Source organism: Heliangelus exortis, chromosome 7 (assembly GCF_036169615.1).
Source record: "Heliangelus exortis chromosome 7, bHelExo1.hap1, whole genome shotgun sequence".
NCBI lineage: Eukaryota > Metazoa > Chordata > Aves > Apodiformes > Trochilidae > Heliangelus > Heliangelus exortis.
Genome location: NC_092428.1, coordinates 10,289,335 through 10,315,518, shown reverse-complemented (window position 1 = coordinate 10,315,518; position 26,184 = coordinate 10,289,335). Strand labels below are relative to the sequence as shown.

General features: G+C 40.9%; 1 protein-coding gene across 1 annotated transcript; it reads left to right on the top strand.

The window, feature by feature from the left end:
* Positions 1–11,641: 11,641 nt before the first annotated feature.
* Positions 11,642–24,189, top strand: FAS (Fas cell surface death receptor). The gene is made up of 9 exons (XM_071748768.1): positions 11,642–11,749; positions 18,172–18,337; positions 18,918–19,052; positions 21,033–21,144; positions 21,627–21,691; positions 22,065–22,130; positions 22,266–22,336; positions 22,833–22,857; positions 23,696–24,189. The coding sequence occupies exons 1-9, from the start codon at positions 11,720–11,722 to the stop codon at positions 24,124–24,126; spliced, it is 1,101 nt and encodes a 366-aa protein (XP_071604869.1). The 5' UTR covers positions 11,642–11,719; the 3' UTR covers positions 24,127–24,189.
* Positions 24,190–26,184: the final 1,995 nt, after the last annotated feature.

The window sequence follows — 26,184 nt, the reverse complement described above, 5'->3', positions numbered from 1 at the left end:
TACACCATTCACACTGCACCTCAGCATAGCTAGGAATACAGGCCTACAAGAAAACTCTGCAGCTATTGTAGGAAGCAGTGGCACACATACCACAGACATCTTTGTATCTCTGTTAAGCTTCAGTTCCTGTGAACTCAGCCTGATGTGCACCACAACTACCAGAGGTGGCAATGATGGCAGCAGTAACCCCATGGCTGCTCTAAGGAGCTGTTATTTGGGTGGGGATCACATGTAACCTAGCCTGCCCTGGGCACTAAAAATGTAGGAATCCCAGCTTTCAGGGTGCTCATGAAAATTATGTGGCTTACAGAGTCTCATTCAGAGCAAGCAGATGTTGATACAGTGATACAGTGGAAACACCAGTTGTTTGTAGGGACCTACCTTATAAAGGATATTTGTTAGAGACAGGGCCATGCAGACTAGAAGGGAGAAGTAAGCCCAGACTGAGTGAGCAGCAGTGATGGAGACCCAGGAACAGCACAGCAAAAGTGCAAAGAGGTTTCTCTGCCTGGCCTCCAGCACACAATGGAGGGAGAGGCAGCGCTGGGCAGGAACTCGTGTCTGAGGCATTACACTATGGAAGCACCCAGAGCAGAAAGGAAGGAAGGCAAACAGGTGAACTATGCAAGGAAATTAGGTCAGTCCAGCTCAAGGCACATTATAGAATATAGGTATTTCTTTTCTTAGTGGTTCCATGCTCAAATTCTGATCACGTAGATGTTGCTACAGATAAAAAAAGCCCTCAGGGAAAAACGACAGTGTAGTTTACACCTTTGTTCTCAGAAACATAGGTCATTTCCAGAGGTAGGAGGGAAGGGGAGAATGTACTTGGCATAAGGCAGGAATAAGAATCTAGAGAGAACTGAATAGAGCAAGTCTTCTGAGAACCAAGTCTAAATGCTGGGGATCAAAACTTTGAATCTTTCTCTATGGCTGTATAGAGAGCTTAGCCCAAATATATATATAATTTTTGCAGGAAAAAGAACACAATTCCATTCTTAAAATTTCCCCTCTGGAAACCACTTCCACCACCACTCTCTGTTGTGTATCTTTCAGCACTTATCCCACTCATTTGCATAGAAATGGGCATAGCATAGTTTGCCTGGTGTGTCTATACCCTTAGGTTCTAGTTCTTTCATTGTATCCACAGCCAAAAACTATGATTTTTATTTGTCTTCCCCTGAGAACTTATCTGTTTGTCCACAGTAAACCATTTTGCATTCTCCATCACAGGAGCATGTGCAGACTATGATGAGAGAAAGGAAAATAATTTAAAAAAAAAAAAAAAAAAAAAGCAATTTTTTTCTTTCTTTCTTTCATACCCTTTCTCCCACTTTCTTTATAGTGTTATTATCAAAGCTCCCATGCACATTGGAAACTTCCCTATTGGTTTCAAGAGTCTTCAGGATATCCGTGGAAACTCTTAGCTACTTTTTCCTTAAGTCAAAATTTTGGTTATCAATACCCTGTGCAGCTTGTTTTATGGACAGAAAATGTGCTTGGGACTTTACAGCAGAAGGAGCTGTACAGACACAGCTCCTGTGAAATGGGCTTCAGCTGGCCTGAAGAATGCCAGCACAGAGGGCCCACATCATTTCATAGATGCCATACTTTTTTGGGAAAGGGGGAGCAGAAGCTGCAGTCTTGTCTCCTATGCTACAGAAAACTAGGAATAAAGTAACCTCTTCACCTATAACATTACAAGCCATTACTTTATAAGGGAAAACAAATTCTGAGGCACGCATGGAGACCTCCCTGCCTATATCCAATTGGCTGTTGAGCCATGAAGCTCTGCTAAATATGTCTCTGACTCTTTTTTATTTGAGGATTCCTTTCATCTCCACAGCATTAGCAGAATCTCTAAATGTTTTGGTTTGTCTGGCTTCAGAACCTCCTCTAGCTCATTGATAGGCTTTACAATTCTCCACCCCCATTTTTAAGAAAGGCAAGAATAAATAAGCTTTAGGGAGCAGAATGTCCCTCTCATAACCTGATTCACTGCAGAAGTATTCATCTGTAAAGTGTCAGATCATCCATAAGTTGCCAGACCCACAGACAAGCTTTCCCTGTGATTGTCAGGCTCTTGCACTGGCAAATAAGACAAAATGGCTCTAAGAATTCTTAAATACGAAATTTTCAACTTACAAAGTTTGTAAAATAGTTTTGCCTGTACTGTTCAAGAGCTAGAGGATACGGTGTTTGACTCCTCAGCATCTTGAGTGGAGTGATGAAGCATGTTAATTCTCAAACTTCCTTCATCTTCTTGCAAGATATCCTTCTCAATGGTAATGTTAGGCAAATTTATCCCTCATTCAAATCAAAGGAATACATTCAAAGTAAATAGTGAGCTAATAGCTCCTTCCCCATTCTTCTAAGATACATATACAGAATATAAGTATGAGTCCTGCTGGGTCAGGCCAATACTCATTTAGCTCAGTATCCTGCCTCTTGGGATATCCTGATAGCAGATACTTAGGAAAGAAATGGGATACCTACAGTGATTATTTTCTTCCTATATCCTTTCTGCTTCCTTCCATGCACCATAAGGATTTCTTGAGATAGGAGTTTGTACCTTTATCTTTTTGCCTAATAGAAGCAGTCAGATTTTTCCTCCATACATTTGCTTAATTTAAACACATAGCTATGGAGATAGATTGCACTCCATTACTTTTTTTGGAAATAAACTCTACATTTTGTATGCAAGGTAGCACCCATAGCACACACACCAGCTGGTGCAGACATGCCTAATGTTAGAAAGAAAACATCAGATACATCACAGGCACAAAAGAACATTATACCAAGAGCTGCAAGGCCACAAGAGATCATGGACAAGCCCCCAGGTCAATGGCCAAGACCATGCTCTGCCCCACTGTGTGAAAACTCTTCACAGCACCTCAGTAGCTTGTTCACAGTTCATGCAGACATATCTGTTCTAAATACCATTGCAGACCAGGCTTCACAGTAATGTTGGGCTGGCACATCTCCTAAGAGCTAAGAGAGACCAGATTCCCCCAGACATTTACCAGTACCTCAATCTAAAGTTGTCAAAAATATAAATGAAATATTCCCACCTTACAATTGTGAAAAAAAAAAAAAAAAAAAAGCCCTGTATTCCTGAGGAAGTCCATCCTATGTTGTGGGGGGGGGGGGAGGGGGGGCAGGCAGAGCACAGGGGTCCTTTCTCCACAGTAACTTAGGAGCTCCCCAGCTAACATATTCCCACACTGAAAACAACAGAGACCAATTTCCCACCTTAATTATGGAATCGGTTATCCTGTTACAGTTTCACCAAAAGAAAGGTTTCAAGATGATCTTGCACGTTATGAGAAATAAAATCATTCCCATCAGAGAAAGCCATGAAGGAGGTTTCATAAGGCTGTTGCAGATGAAAGCTGTGGGCTCATTGCACACCTGGTTCTATCAGCCAGCTTCACAAGCTCAGGTGTGTATCAGCCAGCTTGGCTGGCCTTCCAGCAGGCATCAAGGATCTCTATAGGGTAATCTCTTTCACTACCAAATTTAATAATTTTCTGCAGTGCCAGTGTTTCACTTTTCACAGCTGACACAGCTTCTTCGCCAATGGGCTTTGGAAAACAACAAACTGTGGAGTCCCTCTCTCCACAAATGTCAACAAGTAGGCACCTGCCTCTCCAGATGGCCCAGTCTTGGTCTCCAGCCCCTTTCTCTGGGCACCAGGGCTCAGAGCAGTTTGTTGTTGCTGCTGGGCAGGACAAGGAGTCCTGACCCCACTGCAACTTCCTCTTCAGTACGAGCCACTCAGCATAACCTAGAAACAAACAACTCTTTAGAGCACAGCTCAGATCTTTTATAAACCTACATGAGAACCACTGTATCACAGTGAAGGAATAAGCATTACATGGCAAAAAAATTGAAGAATATACAAAATATAAAATGGGAAATCTACAACCTGTGTGACTGAATTGAACACATACTTTTAAAAATACCTTAGGATAAAAAGACAATTTACAATTGGACTTGGAAATATACATATATATATATATATATGAAATTGCATTACATGGAAATATACGCTGTTATATGCAATTATCAAAAATAATCTGGTGAATGCAAACATATTTAACACATGCATTTTCTGTAGTAGAAAAAAGTCAGATGTCAATTCAAAGCATTGCAAAACAGTTGGAAGCTTTCTATTCCAATGTGATTGCAGAAGGGTGATTTGAAAAAAAGAGCAGCAAAAAGCTGAGCCTGTGCAGGTCTGGGTAGCCCACATCCATACAAATGTTCCAGAAACCAGGCCAAACTACCCCCAAAACAACTAACATTTTTTTTTAACATTTTTTTTCCTTAGTCCTTAAAAATGCTTAAGGAGTTTTCCCAAATCAGAAAGAAGGGTAGCTTAACAGAAATTTCAAGCATGTAATGGCAAGAAGTACCTAAATATAAACTTTCCAGATTAACATGTCACTTTAAGTCAAACTATTTTAACTGCCAATATATAATCCAATCAATAAAAGCAGATAATATAACAAATTCTCACTAATAAGGTTTTGCAAAAATGACTTCCTGGCAAACACTTTATTACAAATATTACAAACTCAGAAAGTGAAAGGCTTTAGATTACTTTTACAACTAAAGCATGAAATAATTAAAAATAAGGTGAATGTGGAATAAACCTATGTAGTATGAGAAATGTCTGGCTGAATTCTCACAGCATGTCAGTGTAGGGAAATCACTGCTGAGTGGGTGTGATGCTGTGGAACCTTCCCTACCCATCATTGTGTACCAAAACACCTTTATCAACCATTTGAACAATAACACAAGTTACTGATAAATGTCAAGGATAAAGTGTATGTATGTGTTTTTATAACTTGCTACAGTCTGCATTATAGATCTAGGATAACACAGAGTCTACTGAGCAGAATCCTATTCATAATATGAAGCCTTGAGAAAACACTTTGCATCTCTGACCCATGCAAGAGAATCCCTACCCCCATCGATTTCACTTTTGCTGAATGGCATTTTGGTTGATGCAAACAAGCTGCAGACACATGTACCCAGCCAGGTGGTGCCTAACTCACCCCAGAGGGGCAGGACTCCACTGGTGCTCTCCTGTGCCCTGTGAGCAGTGTCACCCTGCCCTGTCACACCTTCCTGCACACATCCTGGCTGCTGCTGGGGCCTGGAGGACCCTCCTGCTTTCTCCCGTGGCCTCCAGAAGTCTGCCAGCTGGTGATGGGCAGCCACTTACCCACCAGAAACTCAGCACTCATGGTCTAGGACATTCAGTTTCTAAACCTCTCCCCAAACTATGCTCAAGCCTCACAAGAAGCCTGAAGCAGACCAGTTTTTCACCTTTGATTTGCAGATGCATCTTAGTTATGTAAGGGATTTTATTATTCTTCTTTCTTAAAGAAAGTCAATAAGAACTATGGAAAAGTATAGATAGCATGCTATTTTTATTCATTAATTTGGTTGGGTTTCTGACAGAATGCCAGAATTTTCCATCCAAATTTAGGGTTTTGTTTTTTCCTCTTCCACTAGATGCTTTTACATGCTTACCTTCAATTTTTTTCTCAAATTCCCTATTAGACCAAAGAACAGCATTTTGTTCTTTTATGATCATAAGAGAAATTCAGACACATATTTTTGAAACAAACATAACCATCCTACAGAAATAATGAAAAGCACAGAATTCTGCAAAGCTTTTGTTCATTTCAGCCCGTTTCAAGGCAGATCCTTGTACCACTGGCCTCATGGGGTCTGGGGAATGTCAGGACTGGGGTATAATTTGGGGCCTAGCCTAGAGATTTCTCCAACCTCAACTGCTTTTTGATCCATTTCTTAATGAGATCACAAATACTGGTCTGTATTGCCCAGACAAATACAGTGCACCCACAAGGAGCAGCACAAACACAGCTCTTTAGGCACACAGATCTCCATTCCACAGACTGAAGGCTCACAGCACTGCTTCCCCTTTAGTTTCAGGACTTCAAAAATACCTACAGGCAGACAATGCTAAAGCCTGCTGATTGATGTTCTGTTCTTCTTGCAAGTCAGTAACAGCACTAAATAAAAGACAAGGTTTTGTATATCTCTGTCAGAATTATGGTTTTTACCATGTTGTCAGTCCTATAAGTAATTCCCAAGTTTCTCTTCTTTCAGTTCCTTGCTAGTAACTTCCTGGCTAGATGTAGAAACATCTTTCACTGCTGCAAAACAAAACACTGTTACCCATGGATCTTAAAAATGCCTGGGTAGTTTCCACATCAGTATACTGGAACTACACGCAGCTCTTCCAGCTTCCTAATTAGAGCTTGTTACTTACTGCATTGTATTTAGCTGTCTCTGGGAATTAATTTATGAGGTCAAATGCTAAGACCTTTTCAACATAATATAAATCTTTCCTCATCGCTCTGATCAGTCTGTGTTACAAAGCAGGAACACGTTGTTTAATAGAAGGAGAAAATTATGCAATTAGCAAGTCCTCCACACAAACACATCCCCCTTTCTGAACTGTATTGAAATAAAACAGTGGTACTATAGTATTTTATAGTATTAATAACTCAGCACTACTTGCATTACAAACAGCCAGGCCACAGGAAAATGGGTGGGAGGGGATGAGGGACAACCACACTTGGGAAAAAGGGCTAATATCTGTTTTCTTTTTTTCTTCTTGCACAATACAAGCTACTATTTTCACAGGGGCTAAAACTTCCCTGTTACCTTGATTTTAAGTTCTGGGCTTGCAGATGTGGCTTCTGCTTCATGAGGATAGATGGTAAGCCCTGCCTCCTGGAGGCAAGACCCCAGTTGCTGATAAAACATATCTTTATATCCACTTTATGCACATGTAGTGAAATATTTGCTTCACTCAAAAAAACATCAAAATTGCCATTGATCTCAAGAAAAATCATGGCTCAATAAAGTGATTCAAAGAGAACTAAGAACCCAGTCCAAAACCTCGTATCAAGAAGACAATTTCCTTACACCACTACAGCAAAGAAATGAGAATCCCTCATCATTTCTCACACAAAACTGAGGAATTGCTCTCCTCTCAGCAGACTATCTCCAGACAGGGAGTTTCTGAGCACCTCCAAGCTGGGAAGAATGCATGAGAAACCTGGGTCTGATAAGCTATAGCCTGTGCTGGCACCAAACTGTGCTGGCCCATCCCAGGGAACCAGAAATGTTCTTTCTGCCATGCATCCCTCTGCAATCCCCCAATCTGGGCTCCTGTTCTGGCATGTGAGCTGGCTGATAGCAGGAGAAGCAGCTTCCGTGAAATGCAGAAAGGATGCCTCTTCTGCTATACCTGGCTTTAACGAAGTATTTGAGAAATAATTAATCTGAAAAACACTGAAAAAAAGAAAAATATTATCTGGGAACTTAACAGACCAAGGCAACCTTGCCTGCTGCAAGTTCTGGAGGGAGACAGAGCTCTGCAAAACATTTAAAAAAAAATGTATTTTATATATCAAGTCACAAAGTCAAATTTTAAGTGAGCCTGCTTGATGTGCAAAGTATTAGCTAAGAAATGCAGCAATCAGAATCTCAGCATTCACTGATAGAGTACATATACAGAGGACTGGGACAAGATGGTCCCTTGGCTAAAATTAAGTCAATAAGCAATCCTCAGATAGAAACACATCTACATTTATGGTAAGGTTATACTGATTGGCTGTAGAAGACACCAGGCATCCATCCAATTTGCTTTTCCAGTCTAAGGAAATGCCCAATTTGTTTAAAAAATGTTTTTTTTTCCTGCTGTGAAGAATGCATTGACGTCATCAAACCAGGTCTGCTGAACAAAAGCATGGGTCCAGGGCTTTATCAGGAAGTTGGATTGCAAGAGAAAGGATATGCATCTGTTTCAGCTTTCTTTTAGAGTGACAGGGACTATTCCCAATTCTCTTTTGTCACCCTTCCCTGAGGAGAACTGTTAGAGGTACAAATGACTTGCCAGGAGTTTCAGTTTCCACTCTGTTTTGTTGTTAGTGTGGTTGGTTTAGATAAACATGAGTACCTAAGGCTCCACAGGCCTGTGTATCAATTCACTATTAGTTCTAACTCACTATTACATCTAACAGGAACATGCTGCATGACAGAACTCCCTGGTCAGATTTGATGTAACACCATGCAGCACCCTTACCAAAGAAAAAGACCAAACCAGCCCCCCCCAGGGTGTTCATGAGCCTCTCCAATCACACACTGCTTTCATACTTCTGTGCCACCACGTCAGCTTCTCCACCCACAGAACAGGATATTTGAACCAATACACTGCATTGCTACCACATCACCTGACCAAGAACCTTTCACTGTACCACTAACCCAGATGAATATAAATATTATCTTAAAAAGAGAGGAGGGTAACCTCCAGTTGGCAGAATGCAGCCACATCACACTGCAACAAGACAGCTGATGGTTATAGCTGTTACAGAACATGTATGGTACACAAGACCATAGAGCAAGTAGTGCAGCAACTGGGTGGAGAAAGATTATAATTTTAATGGATTCCTATTATGAAGGAGATGCAACAGATTTGTGTGAGCAATGGATTACTCAGCCTGATATCTGAAACAAAATTAGGTTTTCCTGAGCATACATGAGAGTGGAAAAAGGCAAAACAAAAAAGCAAAGTAAAAAAAAAATGCAGACTTTTTTTAGTTTTATTTTATTACTCTACTTGGGGCTCAATTATTAAGTTGTGAGCTTTCAATTTCAGGTTTTTTACAAAACATGAATCACATAACAAAATGTTTCATTTTAAGTATCCCCAAAACCTCTATTCTGTATTTTATTTCCCTCCCTTTACAGACCAATTAAGCTCTGTCTGCTAATCCACATCTTAATGCAAACTTCCTGTCTACTAAAATGAGAGGGGAATGAGTTAACATATACATGACAAAGAAAAGCAAAGCCAACATGGAGACAACTATAGTAAGGAGTTTATAACTCTTATTGAATTCAACAGCTCCTACATTTATTATCTTAAGGTATCTCAGTAAAAAGTGCAATGATCTTCTAAGATATATTGTAGGTCAAAAGAGAATTGAAGTTTGATGGAACTACTGTGGTTAAGTTACACTACATTAATCTCTTCACCCAGTCCTACTACAAAAGAACTGCTATTTACCCATATGCCAAAACAAATCTAAACCAAGTATTAGAAAAAAACAACAACCACAACAATATACTTAAAATAAATAAATAAAAAACTCTGTAACATTTTAATAAAGAAATTAGTAGAAAGAAAGTCAGATTTTATAGTGTCCCCCTCTTCAATTATTTTTCAACATTTTGAGATGATACCAGTGCACAGGACTCTGGGCCCTCAGACATGTTTTATTTCACCTTGAAAATTTTATATTTGGAGACTAATTAAGTAAGCCAGCTCACAAGCATAACAATTCATAGGGTCATAACACCCTGAGTTTCTCTAAATGCAAGTAGGCTTCTGGAGTGGGGAAAAAAGGTTTGATGCCAGTTAGGGCATGAATAAAGATTGTAACTCAGAGAGTCTCAAAGCCAGAACACTGCAGTTGAGTGTGTCCACCATAATTCCTTCGGTGGTTTTGCAGCTTGAACAGACCTTCCTATGACTGGTGCACATATGTGGAGATAGACAAACAAGGAAAAAACCAAACCAAACACAAAAAAGCCCTACAAAACACAAAAATAAAAAAAGCACAGTGAATTAATCAAAATTTTCACTTTGTTTCTAAAACCTTATATTTTTATAGGTGAAACTGCAAAGGAACTAGAAAGTCAGCTCACCGTGTGTTGAATGTTCCAGGAGTTCGATCCGGTTGCAGTCTGACCCCTCTCGGCATGTTAGGAAAGCTGCAAGGCCACCTGCTGGGGAGAAAAAAAAAAAAAAAAAAAAAAAAAAAAAGTGCAGCGTCTTATACCCTTTAGAACCCCTCAAGGGACACATGAATTAAGCTTAGACGAAGGGCGAATAAAAAAAATAGCCAAGACTGCCTGTTTTACTAGCCAAAAAAAAGCTGCTTCAGTCCAAGGAACACTGCAAAGACAAAGACAGTGGCATTACAGCACTCATGGATCCAAGCTCAGGATGGTCAAACATCAAACAAAAAATCCTCTGAACACATGGCATACTGTCTCTTGGTTTAGATCCACTATACATATAATAAAAAAACCCTAAACAGATACAATTATGAGCTATGAATCCAAGTAATATGCAGACACTATTGTTTTGACACAAATCTGGTGGCTTCACAAATGTCTCTCAAAGTTCCCTACCAAGACAAAAACACTTGGCTGCAGAACAGATACCTGCAAGTTGTCATCACTCCTCTGGGGAGAAGGAGAGAAGTACAAACAATATGTATGTGTCTAGTAGATGTTAGCTACATCAGTGCAAAATATCAGATAATTAGGGCAAGAAGCACACAGAGGTGTTACCAAATGCGAAGTGATACCCACTGATGGTCCAGTCATGTTAGCTTTTGGTTTTAGGACAAACCAGAAACACCTCAGTAAGGAATTTGAAAAAAACTCTGCAGAGCTTTGTGCTGCAGCAGCCATACAGATCTGGACAACGTCCACCCCTACCTGTACACAAATTTCTGCTAAAATTAACAGCCTTGGGTACACATTGATTTGGGTTTGCCCAGTAAGAACTACAGACATCTAACACCAGCACTACACCAAAGAGAGGTGTCTCTCATTTGTCCTCTTATTTGTCACGCTCTGCACTGCCAGTGGAAAGGCAGAAAGTGGATTGTTGAAGGATGCTCCAAAGGCAGCATCTCTATCTGGAAGTGGTTAAAAAGCCTGAAGTATCTAAAACAGCAGCTACTATTTTATGATGTTACGAACTCAACCTATCTGTATGGCAGCTAAGAGCCATACTGGAAAAAAATCTGAAGGGTCTCTAAAAACCTGAGTCATAAACCACTGTTTAAAACGAAAAGGCCAGCCCGACTGCAACCATGGTCTTTCCAAGAAAACAGCATTCACATCACCATCAAAAAGATCAAAACGTGTATCAATAACTGACACCATCATGTTATTTCAAACACTGTGGAGGAAGCCAAACTACCAGCATTTCAAACCACTGAAAGCTTGCAGGAAAAAAAGAAGGAGTGACTGGAAATAGAAGTCACAGTTTTGAGAAATCCTTTCAATCAGACAGAAAAAGGCAGTGCTGCAGTGTTTGTAGACTACAAACCACCTTCCTTCTTTCTTCTGCTTCAGTGTTTGTAGCCTACTCTGAATGACTTCTCTCCTCCTACAGATTCAGAACTCCCTGCCCCAAACCTGTCCTTACCAATACTGCAAAATTGGAGTTTCTGCCCTTGGTGGGGAGGCAATTGCTCTACCCACCAGTTGAAGCACATCAAGCAAATAATTCATACACAGCCCAAGGTCTGCTGGCATTTTGCTTCATGACCTCAGAGGCATGTCTTGCATTCATGTGCTGCCAAACGGATGCATCCGACCACATACTGCCCGAAAACTTAAGACCCTCGTGGAAACCGTCGTGCCCACGACTGCCAAGCGACGCCGGCGTGCCCCTGCCTGCCGCCAGCGGGAGCTGCCTGCCGTTCCAAACCCGCGGGCTCATCCGGGATGGCTGCGGGCCCCTCCAACCTTCCTTCCCCCTCCTCCTCCTCCCCCGGAGTCGGGGGAGGGACTGGGCGCGGCCCCGGCAGCTGTGGCGGGACGTATCACTTTCGCTTTGCCGAGAACAAGGCCGGGCAGCTGCGGCATGGCTCAGGGACTCCTTCCCCTGCTCCTCGTAAGTTTCTGCCCGAGCGAGCGGGCGAGCGAGAAGGGCTGGTGCTCGGCACACGGCGGCGGCGGGGCCAGCCCCGGCCCGCCGGGCACAGCCACCGCCGGGGGGGACGCGGGTGCTGCGGGGCGCGGTGCCGGGAGCCGCCGGACGCGACAAAGTTTCCTCCGAGATTTGAACTAATTGCTTTAGGCGATTTTTTTTCCCCGCCCTCCTTTGAAAAACGCACGTTCGCATTTAGGCACTTTATGGTTTTACAGTCACTTAGGGGGGCAGGTGGAGGCAATCGGGCCAGCAGGTCCAAGGAAGTGATTCTGCCCCTGTACTCAGCGCTGGTGAGGCCACACCTCGGGTACTGTGTCCGGTTCTGGGCCCCTCAGTTTAGGAAGGATATCGAGGTCCTGGAGCAGGTCCAAAGGAGGGCAACCAGGCTGGTGAAGGGACTCCAGCACAGATCCTCTGAGGAGAGGCTGAGGGAGCTGGGGCTGTTCAGCCTGGAGAAGAGGCGGCTCAGAGGAGACCTCATCACTCTCTACAACTCCCTGAAAGGAGGGAGTAGCAAGGTGGGGGTTGGGCTCTTTTCCCAGGCAACTCTCAGCAAGACAAGAGGGCACGGTCTTAAGTTGTGCCGGGGGACGTTTAGGTTGGACATTAGAAAGAATTTCTTTACTGAGAGAGTGATCAAGCATTGGAATGGGCTGCTCCAGGAAGTGGTGGATTCTCCATCCCTGGAGATATTTAAAAAGAGACTGGATGTGGCACTCAGTGCCATGGTCTGGTAACTGCAGCGGTAGTGAATCAAGGGTTGGACTTGATGATCTCTGAGGTCCCTTCCAACCCAGGCAATTCTATGATTCTATTATGGAAAAGCAAAGGGAAAGAGAAGCGAGATGGATGCATATGGGTGTTAGGGTGCCAGGTCTTGTGTCATAGCTGCAGGGACCCAGGGACAGCTGGCGTGTCTGCAGGCACCCAGACCCGGCCGGAGATGCTGGCCATGCAAGGACAGCGGACTTAGGTCTGTGGCTGTGTATCTGCCCTGGCAAAGACCGTGTTAGTAATGGATGCTGACTTCAGTGCACCTCGGGCCTCTGTAACAAAGTGACCTGGTAAAACGATGTAGAAGTGAGTGCCTGGGGAGGAGTTTTGGTCCACTTCTGATGGTGACACTGTAAAAGCTAAAGAAGTCCAAGTCCGGTGGCATTGAGGACCTACTGAATAGTTCAGTAGAGCTTTCCTTTCTTGGCTTAATAATTCTGCAGGCACAGTGTGAGTCTTTGCAGCATCAGATCTTAGGTCACATGTCTAACCTTGTCGTCAATAAAGTTACCTTTGCCAACACTCATTTTGAAGAGCTACTGTCAACAAGGAAGGTGAGGAAATGTTTCAGTGTCTGCAGCACAGGGATCTCCACTGGTACTGGTGCCTTAGGCCAAAGAGCTGCAGGGGCAGCCAGCTCCTGGGCAGGAGACCCAGGCACATGCAGATGCACTGAGGCTGTTTGTGCCCTGGCAGAGCTGCCCAAAGCAGCCCTGCTCCGGGAGCCCAGGGGCTGGACAGTGAGGATCAGGGAGCTGTCAGTAAGCCCTGCTGCAGAGCAGAGGGCTGCCTGAGTGGCAGCGTGGATGCTCTGTGCATTGCTTCACCAGCCCAAATTCTCACCTCTTTCTGAGAACTCACTGGAGTACACATTCAAAATCTCTTCACTGTATGGTTACATTGCTAATGACTGCAATTTGTTAAAGGGTTTGGCAGGTAAAAATAAGATGGTAATGTAAAAACTATTCAAATTCTGATCTGATTTACCATATAGCATGTAGTAAAATAAAGTGATTCAGAGCGTTATATCCACACCCCTGCACAAGAAATCAGAGCATAGTTAAATACAAAGAAGGATTTTCATCTGATAACAGAAGTGTATATTATATGTTCCTATACAGAAGCAGCAAATAACTAGTGAATATGTCAGTCTAAATGAGTATCTTGGAACTATTCAGAAGGCTAGTAAGGTAAAAAACACTCTTTCTTATCACAGTGCTCCCAGAGAATAAATATTATTACTATTATTATTTTGCACTTGTTTCCAAATTTCAGTACTTAGGTTGTGGCACTCTCATATACTTCTTTTTTTTTAATTAGCAGTTTATTATACTATTTATAAACCTGAATATGAAAGTATTTTGTTGAATGAGACCTCAATTTTGCAAGAAAAATGTATGTTGAAGTAGGAGCAGGGATAGTCATGCAAAATAGTGATGGCCTAAGTAATTAGAAAACATCTAAATTTTTGCTGCAAAACAAAACTACATACCACTCAGAAACACTCCAAAGGAACAGGCCATCTTAAGAGAGTGATATGTAAATTTGGACAGTAATGATTTTAAGCAGTTACTGGACAGTTACGGAGGCTTCTTCCTCCCCCAGGCACTGACCACACGCATCTCACTTTAAATTTGAATAATCTCAGGATTCTTGTGGTTGTGGGGAAATACCAGCTCCCGTTGCTGGGCTTCAGAAAGTGGAACTGGGTTCTTTTTATCCTTCTCAGGTAAGATTTTAGAACATGAAGTACTATTTTTAGTGGTTATTTGGTGTTAACCATTAACTTCTTCCTTTGTGGGAAAAAAAAGAGATGGGGGAAGAATGCTGGAGAGCATTGCTGGAAAAATTATGCTGGAGATACTGGAAGCAGAAATTGGTTATCATTGTAAAAGAATTGGAGCAGAAAATCTTTTTAACAAGCAATGTAAAATTACTTACTCTCTGAAAAAGCCATACTGACAGGGTTAATGCAAAGGAGAGTAATTGCATTAACAACTGTATTAAAGTGGACCTAACTCTAGCAACCATTTGTCAGAAGTACCAAAAGCAAATCAAAGTTTTTCAAAACTCCCACTAGGCAAAAAAGCAAGAAAAATTCCCTCTTCCCCTGCTTAACACTTAGAAAGCCCCTGGTGAGCTCATGCACTTATTCCCATGTGACAAATGTGGAGTGGAGAAAAAAAGGCCACAATGTTCTGAGGGCATCAGCCTTCTCATCCATAGGCATCTATGGATTATAAATGGGAGATTTGATAAATATAAAGTGTATTATAAAGAAAACAGGAGAAAGCTGAAGCAATCTTTTTTTCTCACGGTTAATAGTTAGAAAACTTTAAGAAGTCCTGTATGAAAATAACACGTCCAAACACTTCCAAAGATGAGATTACATTCCCCAAATGTAGGTCCACTGAAACTTTTTACTTGATAGGTTGACCTATTATGAAGACTACTGTGATACAGGAAGGATTTGAGGCCTGGGAGTCCCCAGAATCACACAGGTTTGTTCATGTCACTCTGCCTTGGGATGACAGATGGAGACAGGTTTATGAAGTGTCTTTAGCAGGTGCCTGTTGGTGAAAGCATTTTAGAAGACTGTAGGAGCAAAGGAGGTTATGTGGAAAGGCCTCCTAAAAGCCTAGGCAAAAGAAGAAAACCCAAGAAAATAGCAATGCAATGCAAGGAGAGAAATTTAAAAATTTGGGCTTGTGATAATTTTTATGGATTCTTCTAAGGTCAGCTGAATAGTTCTGATTCCCACTGACTGCTCAGTTCAGCCTAAGTCTTCAGTTTATATATGACAACTGTGTTTTAGATTAAGATAAGAAAGGCAGGAGAGAGCCTCTGTGAGCCATTTTAGGCTGAAAACATACCGCCACCATTTATTTGAATATACATATCACAAAAAAGCATCTATCAGCCCTGCCCTTTGAAAGTCCCTAACGTGCTTCCTTTCTGCTGTTAGCACTTGCTGCTCAGTGACACCAAGAAAACCTCAGCAAATAAATGAAGAGCTGAAAATGCAGGAAGAGGAAAAAAGTTTGAATAAAGGGTGCTATGCTGAAAGCTAAAAAATCTTCGGTTTTCTCATTGTTCTGTGTACAGGAAGGGAGTGTGAGATGTTCCTGTGAGCAGAGCTAATGTAGGTTTTTGGTGCTGCTTATATGTCAACTTCTGGGAAGTGATCCTCACTTCTCGTAAGTGTACTTGGAAGTTCATCTCTGTGAGCAACAATGGAGGGCTTCTATGAAAAAGTCTTAAATTTATGTTCCCCCTCACTGTATCACCATAACTTGTTTGTATAAATGCACAAGCAAGAGGCAGAGAGGTTTGCTTATGGGAGGGAAGGCTGCATCTGTGCCCACGCTGTGTTGCAGGCATCCAGTAAACATGAGAAAAAACTCAGTTAACTTTTACCGACACTAGTCATTCAGAAATGTTTCCTGGCATGCAGTACTTATTATGGTTGATTTTGGTCACACAGGTGTGCTCCATGCTTACCCAGAGGAGGGCCACAGATGTCACGGTTTTGCTCCTTTTTTTTCCAGGGCAGGATGTTTTTTGGGGCTGGGGGGTGGTCTTGGTTCTTCATGCCATTGTTTAGTGGTAGCAGTGGACATCAATCATGTCAGTCTTAGAAGCAGACACTGCCTGGTGCAGGATCTGGAAAAAAAAGTCCTGTGAGGAGTGGCTGAGGGAATTGGGTTTGTTTAGTTTGGAGAAGGGGAGGCTGAGGGGAGACTTTATCATTCTTTACAACTATCTGAAAGGAGGTTGTAGCGAGATGGATGTTGGCCTCTTCTCTCTAGTAAGTAAAGATAGGACTAGAGGAAATAGCCTGAAGTTGCACCAGGGGAGATTTAGACTAGGTATGAGGAAGAATTTCTTTACTGAAAGAGTAGTCAGATGCTGGAACAGGCTGCCCAGGGCTAAGTGGTGGAGTCACCATTCCTGGAGCTATTAAAAAACTGTGTAGATGTGGCACTCCACAACATGCTGTAGTGGGCATGGTGTTTGTTTCTGGGTTGACAGTTGGACTCAATGATCTAGAGGTCTTTTCCAACCATGAAAATTTTGTGATTCTGTGATTATATCCCCTTTTCTGCATGACCCTGGACATTTTTTTTGTGCACACCCTGTGCTTCACCAGTGCCACAGTGCTGTTTGCGGGTGATCAGAAAGCTGTGGTTATCTTCACTGTCTTCTCTGTGCTGTTGCACATGGTTTTCCATCAAAAAAAAAAAAAAAAAAAAAAAAAAAAAGTCTTGCCTTATCTGGTGTAGAAAGCAGATATTTGGGTGCTGGAAGCAGGATGCAGGTGTCCCAGCTTCTCCAGGTGTGGCCACAAGTGCTGGTGAAGGGGAGGGGAGCAGGCAAGGTGCACCAAGCCTGGGCAGGCTCCTTGGATCCGGGGCTGGGCTGTGGTGTTGGAGCACAGCAGGGAGTGGGTGGTGGGGCTGGTGCTGTGCTCCTCGCCAGCCCTGCTCAGTTCCTCCATCAGTGCAGGGAGATTAATAAGTCATTTCTCCCCATCAACTTCCTTATGCCATGAGCAATGTTTGCTTTGGCCTGTACTGGCCCTCAGGGCTGGGAGTTTTCGTGTGCCATCAGCTTTCCTTAGGGAAAAGAGGACCAGAGGCCATTTGTTTTTTTGCTTTGGGAGTAAGAAAGTGAAATGAGGACCAAGGGAATGGATTGCCACAGGACAATACTGGATGGCTCTCTGAGTTGGAGGGTCATCACACTCCAACTGGACTGCCCACCTTGAGGCCCTGAGGAGCAGGTGAGTTCAGAAGCAAGAGGTGCAGAGGTGCTGGGGCAGCGTGAGGGCTCTGCACCCCAGCAACTGTCTTGCTTCTGAACTCATCTTTTCTTGTTACCAGGAAAAAAGACAAGACACTGTCAGCTAGTAAAGTTACTGCTGACAAGTAGTAGGGAAAAAAAAAAACAAGCACTGTGCATTTTAACTTGACTGCATCCAAAAACATGAATCAGGGTGCCAATTAATTTAAAAGGAGAGTGATACTTCTTTTAGGATTATATAGGCATCACCTACGAATGAGAAAAATAATTGAATTAGAAGACAAAGTGAGAACAAGATAATTTTAGAAATCAGGTATTTGTGGCAAAGATGTTTTTTTTCTTCAAAGAATCATTAACTGTTCAGTTTTCAAGCGATAGTAGGGTGGAAAGAAACTAATATAAATTCCATTCGAATTGAGGAAGGTCTCTATGGAAGATTAGTGTTACTGGCTGGAAAAGGGCATATTCAGGCACAGTGATGTGAGGCAGAGAAAGCTCTTCAAGAAAATAATGAGTTTGCACTCTATTTAGGCATATGAGGTAATCTTACAATTTAGATGTATGGGCTTGTGCTCAAACATTAATATTCAGACAATTAGTACTTGCAGTCATAGAGCTGATACAAATAAACCTGTGTCCTTATTGTCCATTAACTCTTCTGTAGTAATGAATAGCTTTAATAAGGGGGTGAATATCAATATGGTTAGCAATAGAATAACAATATCAATGTAACTCTGTACTGTAGTAGAACACACCTACAGTGGTTGGCATTTCTTTTTTTATAACTTGCCATTCTTCTCTCCTAGGTGTCTGTTTTAATTATTGAAACACAGTGCAAAAATTATACTGAAGCTGTAACACATGTGGCACACAATAAATTAATTAAAAGGAGGATCATTGCTAAAAGGGAGATAAAGTGTAACCTGGATGAATACAATTTAGGTGTCAAGTGTTGCAAGAAATGTGAACCTGGTAAGTATCACTATAAAACTGTTGACAAGTCAGAAAGAGTGGAAACTACAACGTTCACAATTGCTTTCTGCCGGGATAGCTAGGGGGCATGCTGTGGTTTTCTACATGCAGTGCTTTATTCTAGCTGTATCTTTCTCTGTTAATGGACACCAGAAACTTGATAAGTATTTTTTGAGCACAGTGCACTAATAACTTTTCATTTCAAATAGATTTCACACAACATGCTTGTCACAAAACAAAACAGCTAAAAATTACATTCGCATCTTTGACAGATGCATTTGCCACAGGCTTTTGCTAATGAGACTTCATATATTCATAGGTTTTCCAGTTTTGTGTGTACAAGTTTGTTTGGTGTGTTCTCCTTCATCCCTAAATTCGATGAAGATGAGGGATAATCAGATCCTATATATACTACATTCCTGGAGAGCCTATATGTATGCATGTAAAATATACACTGTGTCTATAGTTGTATATAAAAAGGTACGAAGGATTAAAAAAGAAGTCTGATATAATTCTTAGAGCTGATAGCTTCTGAGCAAACCTGTTGCAAATCTTAATTCTTGCTTTTCTGTCTCTACAGGTTTTGTTAAAAATATCGACTGCCCAACAGATATCAGCAAGCACTGTGTTCCCTGTGAAAATGGAAAGGAATACATAAATCATGTCAATGATTTGGAAAAGTGTTTGCGATGCACTTCATGTGACAGGACATTTGGTACTTGTATAGAAATAGCAACTCTAGCACTGACTTTTTTTAATATAGGATTTGACTTAAAGGTCTTTACAATTCCTGAATAGCGGGTAGCATGCAGATTAAAATGTTTTAGTGATAGTACATGAAGGAATTCATTACAAATTTATAAGATTATCCCCAAATTCCCTTTCATCAGACACAAAGTAAGAAGAAGAACAAGCTATGTTGGTCTGTTATTTCTCCTTATATCTGCTATTGCTCAACCAAAGCAGTCCTTGCAAAGCAGATCCCAACTTAGAGTCAAGGAATAATTCTCCTCACCCACTATTGAAAAGAGGAAGGGTGTTGTAAGAATCAAGGAAGGGAGAATCCCCAATGGTTTCTTTCATAGTCTTTAATGTAATTCATAATATTATTTAAAATTGCTGGAGCTGATAGAATGATATCTTTTATACATTCAAGATGGTTGGGAGTTATAGGGTCAAATTATGAAGCCACAAGTTATGCCCTATTGGGTCAGATGAGTGATTCGTCTACGCCAGTATTCTGCATTCAGCATTAGAGGCAAGAGATCCATCCCATTTTGAGAAAACACAAGCAAACCTGTCTACTTTCTATGGCCTGTTCCCTTCAAAGTCTACCAGCATCCAGACAAGAGAAAGGACATTAGAAGGTCCATCCCTGCCTAGTCATTTTATGAGCCCTTTGTGCATGGACCTGCTGGGAGACACCAGGTTACAGAAATTCACTTTCTGTTGCATAAATACCAATCACGGATTTTAATATTTTCTTTTTAATCTATTAAGATCATCTCCTACCTCCAGCTGTTCTGTAGTTCTAGTATACCTGGATCTGGGAAATGATCATTTTTCATTCCATATATCCAAAATCAAGTTTGATGGGCAGAAAGATAGCTCTTAACTCCAATGTGGTTGTACTCAAATCACCTGCTGGAAAACCAACCTTTAAGTGCTTTCCCCTTCCTGTATCATCTCCATATGCATAAAAAACTTTCCCTCATTAGCTACTGTAAGAAGCAATTTTGGTTGAGTTATGAAGTTGAGTACAACAAAGCAATTCAGCATTTTGTATAGTCCCACAAAGGAAACTATTAGTTAAAGTGAAGGCAAAAAAGAAAGGGTAGAGGGATGACTCGTCACGTTACCTCATGGAAAATATGGTAGTTGAAAAGAAGGCAGTTGAAAACATTAAGCAGGAGGAAATGTACCACTGAAGTTTTGTGAACACCATCCTTGGAATCATTCATGTGTAATATTTTCGTTAACAGCACTGTTAGTGCATTGTTTTCACAGTAGAGCTTCATCAAATTTTAGAAGATAATGTTTTCCTCTTACAGCAGGGCACTGAATGTTGGTAACTCAAAAACTCACTTCTATTCCTATATACATATGAGAATATCTTTCATAGTAACTAGATACTTTTTTTACACTTAAAGTTATTTTTAATGCTGAAATAATTTTGGACTGATGGAGGTAACTTCATTATATACAACTGAAGACAGCAGAATATTAATTAATTTGTTTTGATACTTAAGCAGTAATCATGTTACCTAAAAAGAGACTGGAATTCCTCACTATTGAAGGTCCTCAAAAAAGAGATGAAACTTGTCTTTCAGGGACACTAAAGAACCTATCTCTCTGACATCAAGCATGGAGATTCACTGCGTAATCTCCTGAGTTTCCTTCTGTGTGGGAAAAAGAAGCTGACAACATTTGACAGTGCCAGATGAGTCCTCTACTAGCGAGTACTTTATTTGATCAGTCTTTTAAGCTCTCAGCCAGCAGAGGTGTCTTTGCCATCTCTGTATTCCCTGTACTCCAGCAGCAGGGCTTCTTATAAAAGTTATATGTTCTTACAATTAAACCTCAACAGTGCCAACAGTGGCCAAGCTAAAAGCATGTAAGTGAGGGCAAGAGCTTGTGAGCAGAGGTTTGCTTTTGTGGCTACTTTTTTCAAACTAACAAACTTTATTTCTTTTAGGCTTGGAGGTTGCAAAGAACTGTACCCCAGCACAGAATACAGAATGCACCTGTGCGAAAAACTTCTTTTGCAATTCTTCTTTACCATGTACACACTGTGATGCCTGTACCGTGTAAGTTTATGCATCGTTAAATTTTTATTTTCATGTTATCACACTTTTTTCCAGCCACTTTTAAGACAGGGGCTAAGGTAATGTATAACTTCATATTATACATACGAGTGTTCCTTTGTCCTTAGCTTGTTAAGTTCAATCAAATTAATTGCGTCTAGGCAGGCTTTCCAAGGCATGCAAAAAAACTTGTATGTATCCATCAAGTCTGTATATACTTTTCAGAAAATGTAATTAGGTTTCTAAACTTCCCTGTTGTTTTTGTGTGATCTAGTATTGCATCCAGAAAAATAATTTCCACACCTCTTTCCACTCCCATACCTTTCCATATAATTTTCATGCCAGTTGAATTCAAAACTCCAACATCGTGATATATGAAATATTTAGCTAATAAAAAGTGTCAAAAGGTTTTTATTTGCTCTGTTGACAGAGTTTATAAAGAGAGAAACGAGTCCTGTAATAATTTTTGTTCATGTTTTCTGCAGATGTGAAAGTGGAATGATTGAAAAACAGTGTACTCCAAGTTCAGACACTGTGTGCAGAAGCAAAGGTACAATTTTAAAAACCTAGCATGGTCTAGCATCTCCTATATTTTGAGGGGCTATTGCAATTTTGCTGTTCTACACAGTGGCCCATAGTGATTTCTGATAGCTAGGGGCATCATACCTACTGGACCTTGTACTGACTTGCAGTACTTTCCTGATTTCTCCTTTCCCTTCATCACCGTGGAGCTGTAGGAGTTGTTACTCCTTTTCAGGGGTGACTCATGACAGGTAAGACTTCAACAAATATCTGGCTTCTGCCATCAGGAGATAGGAGAAAGGGCTTTATAATCTGATGCAATCTGTTTAAAATTTAGAGTATATTGCTGCGTTTGCATGTCTTGGCTTAAATTTCATGTAATTTTTTCAATGTTCCAACAGGAGAGCCATGGTGGATCATTGGTCTTATAGTGTTACTTCTATTAGCAATAGCTGGGATATACTGGTGTAAGTGATTCTCTAATCATTATTCCTATCATACCCTTAAGTAAGATATTCAGCTACTTTCTTAGATGTATTATACACTTAGAGTCCAAAAGAGAGATATACTTCCTGTATTTTATAAATGCTTTTTTGTTGCAGACTGTGTAAAACATAAGAGTCATACTAGCAAGCAGAACCAAAGTGAAGTAGTCCCCAGAGAGACTTCTTATGTAAGTATTGTTGATTAGATCACAAAAGTTGGCTTCATGCAGGAACTTTGTTCCATTTAAATTACATTGGGACTCCCCAAGCATGTGCATGCCTCTGTTCTGTGATATTAATGAAGTAAATTTCACCACAAGGACTCTTTAGGGAGAAGTGAGAGAAACACTGTATTATTTCTTTAGGATTTGTTGATCTGCTTCCTAAGTTACATGACCAAGTTCAAGACTTCATAAATCATCAGGTCTCCACTGACTCAGGGTACCTGTACCCATGCATACTTTTAGGCAATAGCAGTTGTGAGTTGATTCCTCAAGCTTACCCAAGGCAAAGAGGTCTGCCTGTTCAATGTGATTCCTTTTCTCAGAGAACAGGGGAGTCATGGAAAAAAAGAAAATTTACTAAAGTCAAATGTCATTAAATGTGTTTATCATCCTATACAAGGATGCTGTTTTATAGACCTTGTCTCTAATCTTTTCTCCTTTTCTTTTCTTTTCTTTTCAGGAGACTATACCTCTCATAGACATAGGTAAGAAATGAGTAACTTCTCAAAATTCAGTATAAGAAAAAAAATACAGACAATCAAATCCAACACTAAAAAAACCAGGTACTTCTGTATTGATTTTACTACTGCCTAGACCTGTCATTTGAGCACAACAATGGACACTTGCTAGAGAAATGCCAGTTCATACTGGGTTTTAGTGTTCTCATGAAAGTTTCTCATTTAGTGCTCTCATGAAAATTTTTCCTCGTTAGGAATTTCTGTTGTGTAGGAAGGAATTTCTAATTAAGCAGTTGGATTTCTATTCTCGGTATGGTAGAGACACTAGGCAGGAAGAAGGACTTCTAAACTTATGGATAATTTTGATAATGGTGTAGTCCCACACCTAGCAATGGGACTGCAGAAACACAATCTACCTATGTTCATGTGCAGATCCACAGCAGTAACACACAATAGGAAGAGAACATAAGCTTCAAGGATGTATCACAACAAAAGACTTGACTTGTTCCAGGGTCTTTTCCAACAGTATTTTGTGCAAATCAGGTATACAAGGCACTTTAATCAGACTCTAATATTACATAGAGAATAACATAATAGGTTACAGAAGGAACTGAGATTCTATTTCAAGTGGTAGAAAAGCAATATGAATGCAACCCTAATATGTGAATTGCTGCCTAGCATTTGATAGAAACATGTTTAAGCAGACCCTCTATATATTGTAAAAAATCACATATAGAACATATTGAGTCGGGAATACCTGAAACTTATTCTGTTTTTGATAGGGGAAGTATCAAATCTGACCACAGGTGACAAGAAACAGTGAGGTAAAAGTGCTGAGAGCATTCATTTTCTTTCATGCTTCTAGATGTTGACCTGAGTAGCCACGTGGCTCGTATTGTGGACGAGATGAAACTCCAAGAAGTCAAGACATTCGTTCGTTACTGCGGAGTATCAGAACCTGTAATAGATCAAATTGATCAGGACTGTTTAAAGGATACATATGAACAGAAGATTAAGCTATTTCAAGTGTGGTATCAAGAGCACGGGATAAAAGGTGGCTGTGGAACGCTATTACGCAGCCTGAGAGAGTTGAAAATGTGCGCTGCAGCTGATAAAATTGAGGATAAACTAAAGGCAATTCTTTCCAAGTGTCAAGAAGGGGGACAGTCTGATAGAGATGATGCTGAACAAAGCACAACCTGTGCTCAGGAAAGTATAAACTCCTATAATAATAATGCTGAACAAAGTAAAACCTATTCTAATAGTTTGGAAGAGACACGGCACGGAAACACTTGAAATATATTTCTGACTGAATTTGTGTTTTTCTAATAAAATAAATAACAAAGCTTTTAAATGTCATTTTCATTGGTAGTTTGATTCGAGGAAGTTATATGAACAAAGGCTTATTATGATTTCTCTAGCAGTATCTTTCATTTTAAAAAGTTTTCGCTTTTTGTAAAAAAAATTTTGAAGCTTCTTTCCTCTAACCTTTTGCATTTTCCAAGTGTCTAATAGCTACTACTATACTGCCAAAATCCTCACACTGTGCTGCTTTTCAAAGGAAAACTTTCAGGTTGCTGTAGCTGAATTGTTTGATATCCATGCCCCATGGGCTGATTAAGGCATAGCATTTTATAAATGATTTGGGTCTGTGCTGTATGCATGCAGGTCTGGCCTGCTGTGTCAGTGTATTGCACATGTATAGGAGAATAAAATGTCGGCCTTTCAGAAAAGCAGCACAGCTGTGGTGTGCCATCTCTCCTAGGTTGCAGTTATGTAGAAGCACTGCCAAGCACTGCAGAAAGGAAAGAAATCTCCATGCTTTCACAAGCCCTGCTCCCTGTACCATGTCTCTCCCAGGAAGATAGAAAGGTAGCTTAGAAGTATGTTTTGAGGTACTTGACTTAAACCTTGGATTTCTTTTCTTCCGGCTTCTTCTCTCAGAATGAGGCATCTGGCTGCCAGTAACTAAGGTTATACAACTCTCGGGGCTTCTATGGGTCAGTTAGTATAACTGGTATGGACGCAACAGATCTTAAAATTAAGGCATCAAATGTTATAAATTTGCAGCAGTGAGATAGAATAAGAATCTTTTCTTTGGTCAGATTGGAATTCCCCAACCTCGGTATAACAAGCATGTTTTAAAAAAAGTCCCTGAGCAATGAGTCATATTCTCCTTAGAAGATGCCTTTAAGGCTGCACCCGGACTGCCATAACTAGCTGTTAGCATACAATATAATCTGTTCTTAATCTGAACACTGTGCATCAAATAAAGGGCTTGATTATATTGTGCAGTCAGTTTTTCAAAGGAGTGTGTATATCTCTGCATTGCAGGCAGCAGTGCAGCACAGAGCTACCTGATCAAGCATAAAGTACTTGGACCAGGGATGGAAAGCCATTTAATTCTGCTGACCCATGGTAATACACCTGAGTTTTCCATTGCCTTCTGCTTCTGGCCTCATTTTCAAACTAGGGCTGCACCTGGGGGAACCCCCCCACCACGCAGGCTGTATGAGCACTGCTTCACCTTTCGCTCTCACCTTTGCTTCTCAGAAGTGAAGTGTACACCAAATCTCATGCTGGTAACAAGATGGTTGCCACTGCCTTAGCTGCTCTCTGATAAGTTCTGGTATCTTTACACTCTGCACCTTGTACACTTTCAGTGACCAGCTTCTTTCTCTCCCATAGAAGGCTGTGTCATGAGTAGCGTAAAACAATTCCTTCTCATCTTTGGGGGGGGAGGGGGAAGAAAAAGATTAAAAAACGAACCAACAGAAATTACTTTGAAAACCAAAACTCTCCTGTTTCATGGAAACCCAGTATCAAAAAAGCAAAGTGAAACCAAAACAGAAACTTGTGCAGGGAATGACTTTGCACATTTTGAAACAGATTTCAAAGGGAAAGCTCCCTCTTCAGGAAGCCAAAACTGCAAAACACTTGCATTTGTTATTAAGTAGTAAACCCAGGACAATTATGATTTAAAAGTAATAATAATAGAAGAATGGGAACATAGAAATACAAGACCAGAAGGATGATCTCACTTCAGTCCTCCGCAAATCGAAAGTGAGCCATCAGGAAAAGGTCTGTTGGGAAATTCCACAGGATATTTTGCTTGCACACACCCACCCTGCAAACTGTTGAATAGTTCCTGCTGCCCTGCAGACAGACCTCACACCTGTGAGGAGCCACAAACATGATCACCATCACAATGTGGCACCAGAAGAAAGCAGGAGAGCTTCAGGACAGCTCCAGGACATGTTTGCTGCCATATGAAAGAAATTATTTTTAAAGCTATTCTACAGGCTGACGGTTCCTGAAAACACGTGGCTGAGAAATGAAGTGCAGAGTCCAGAG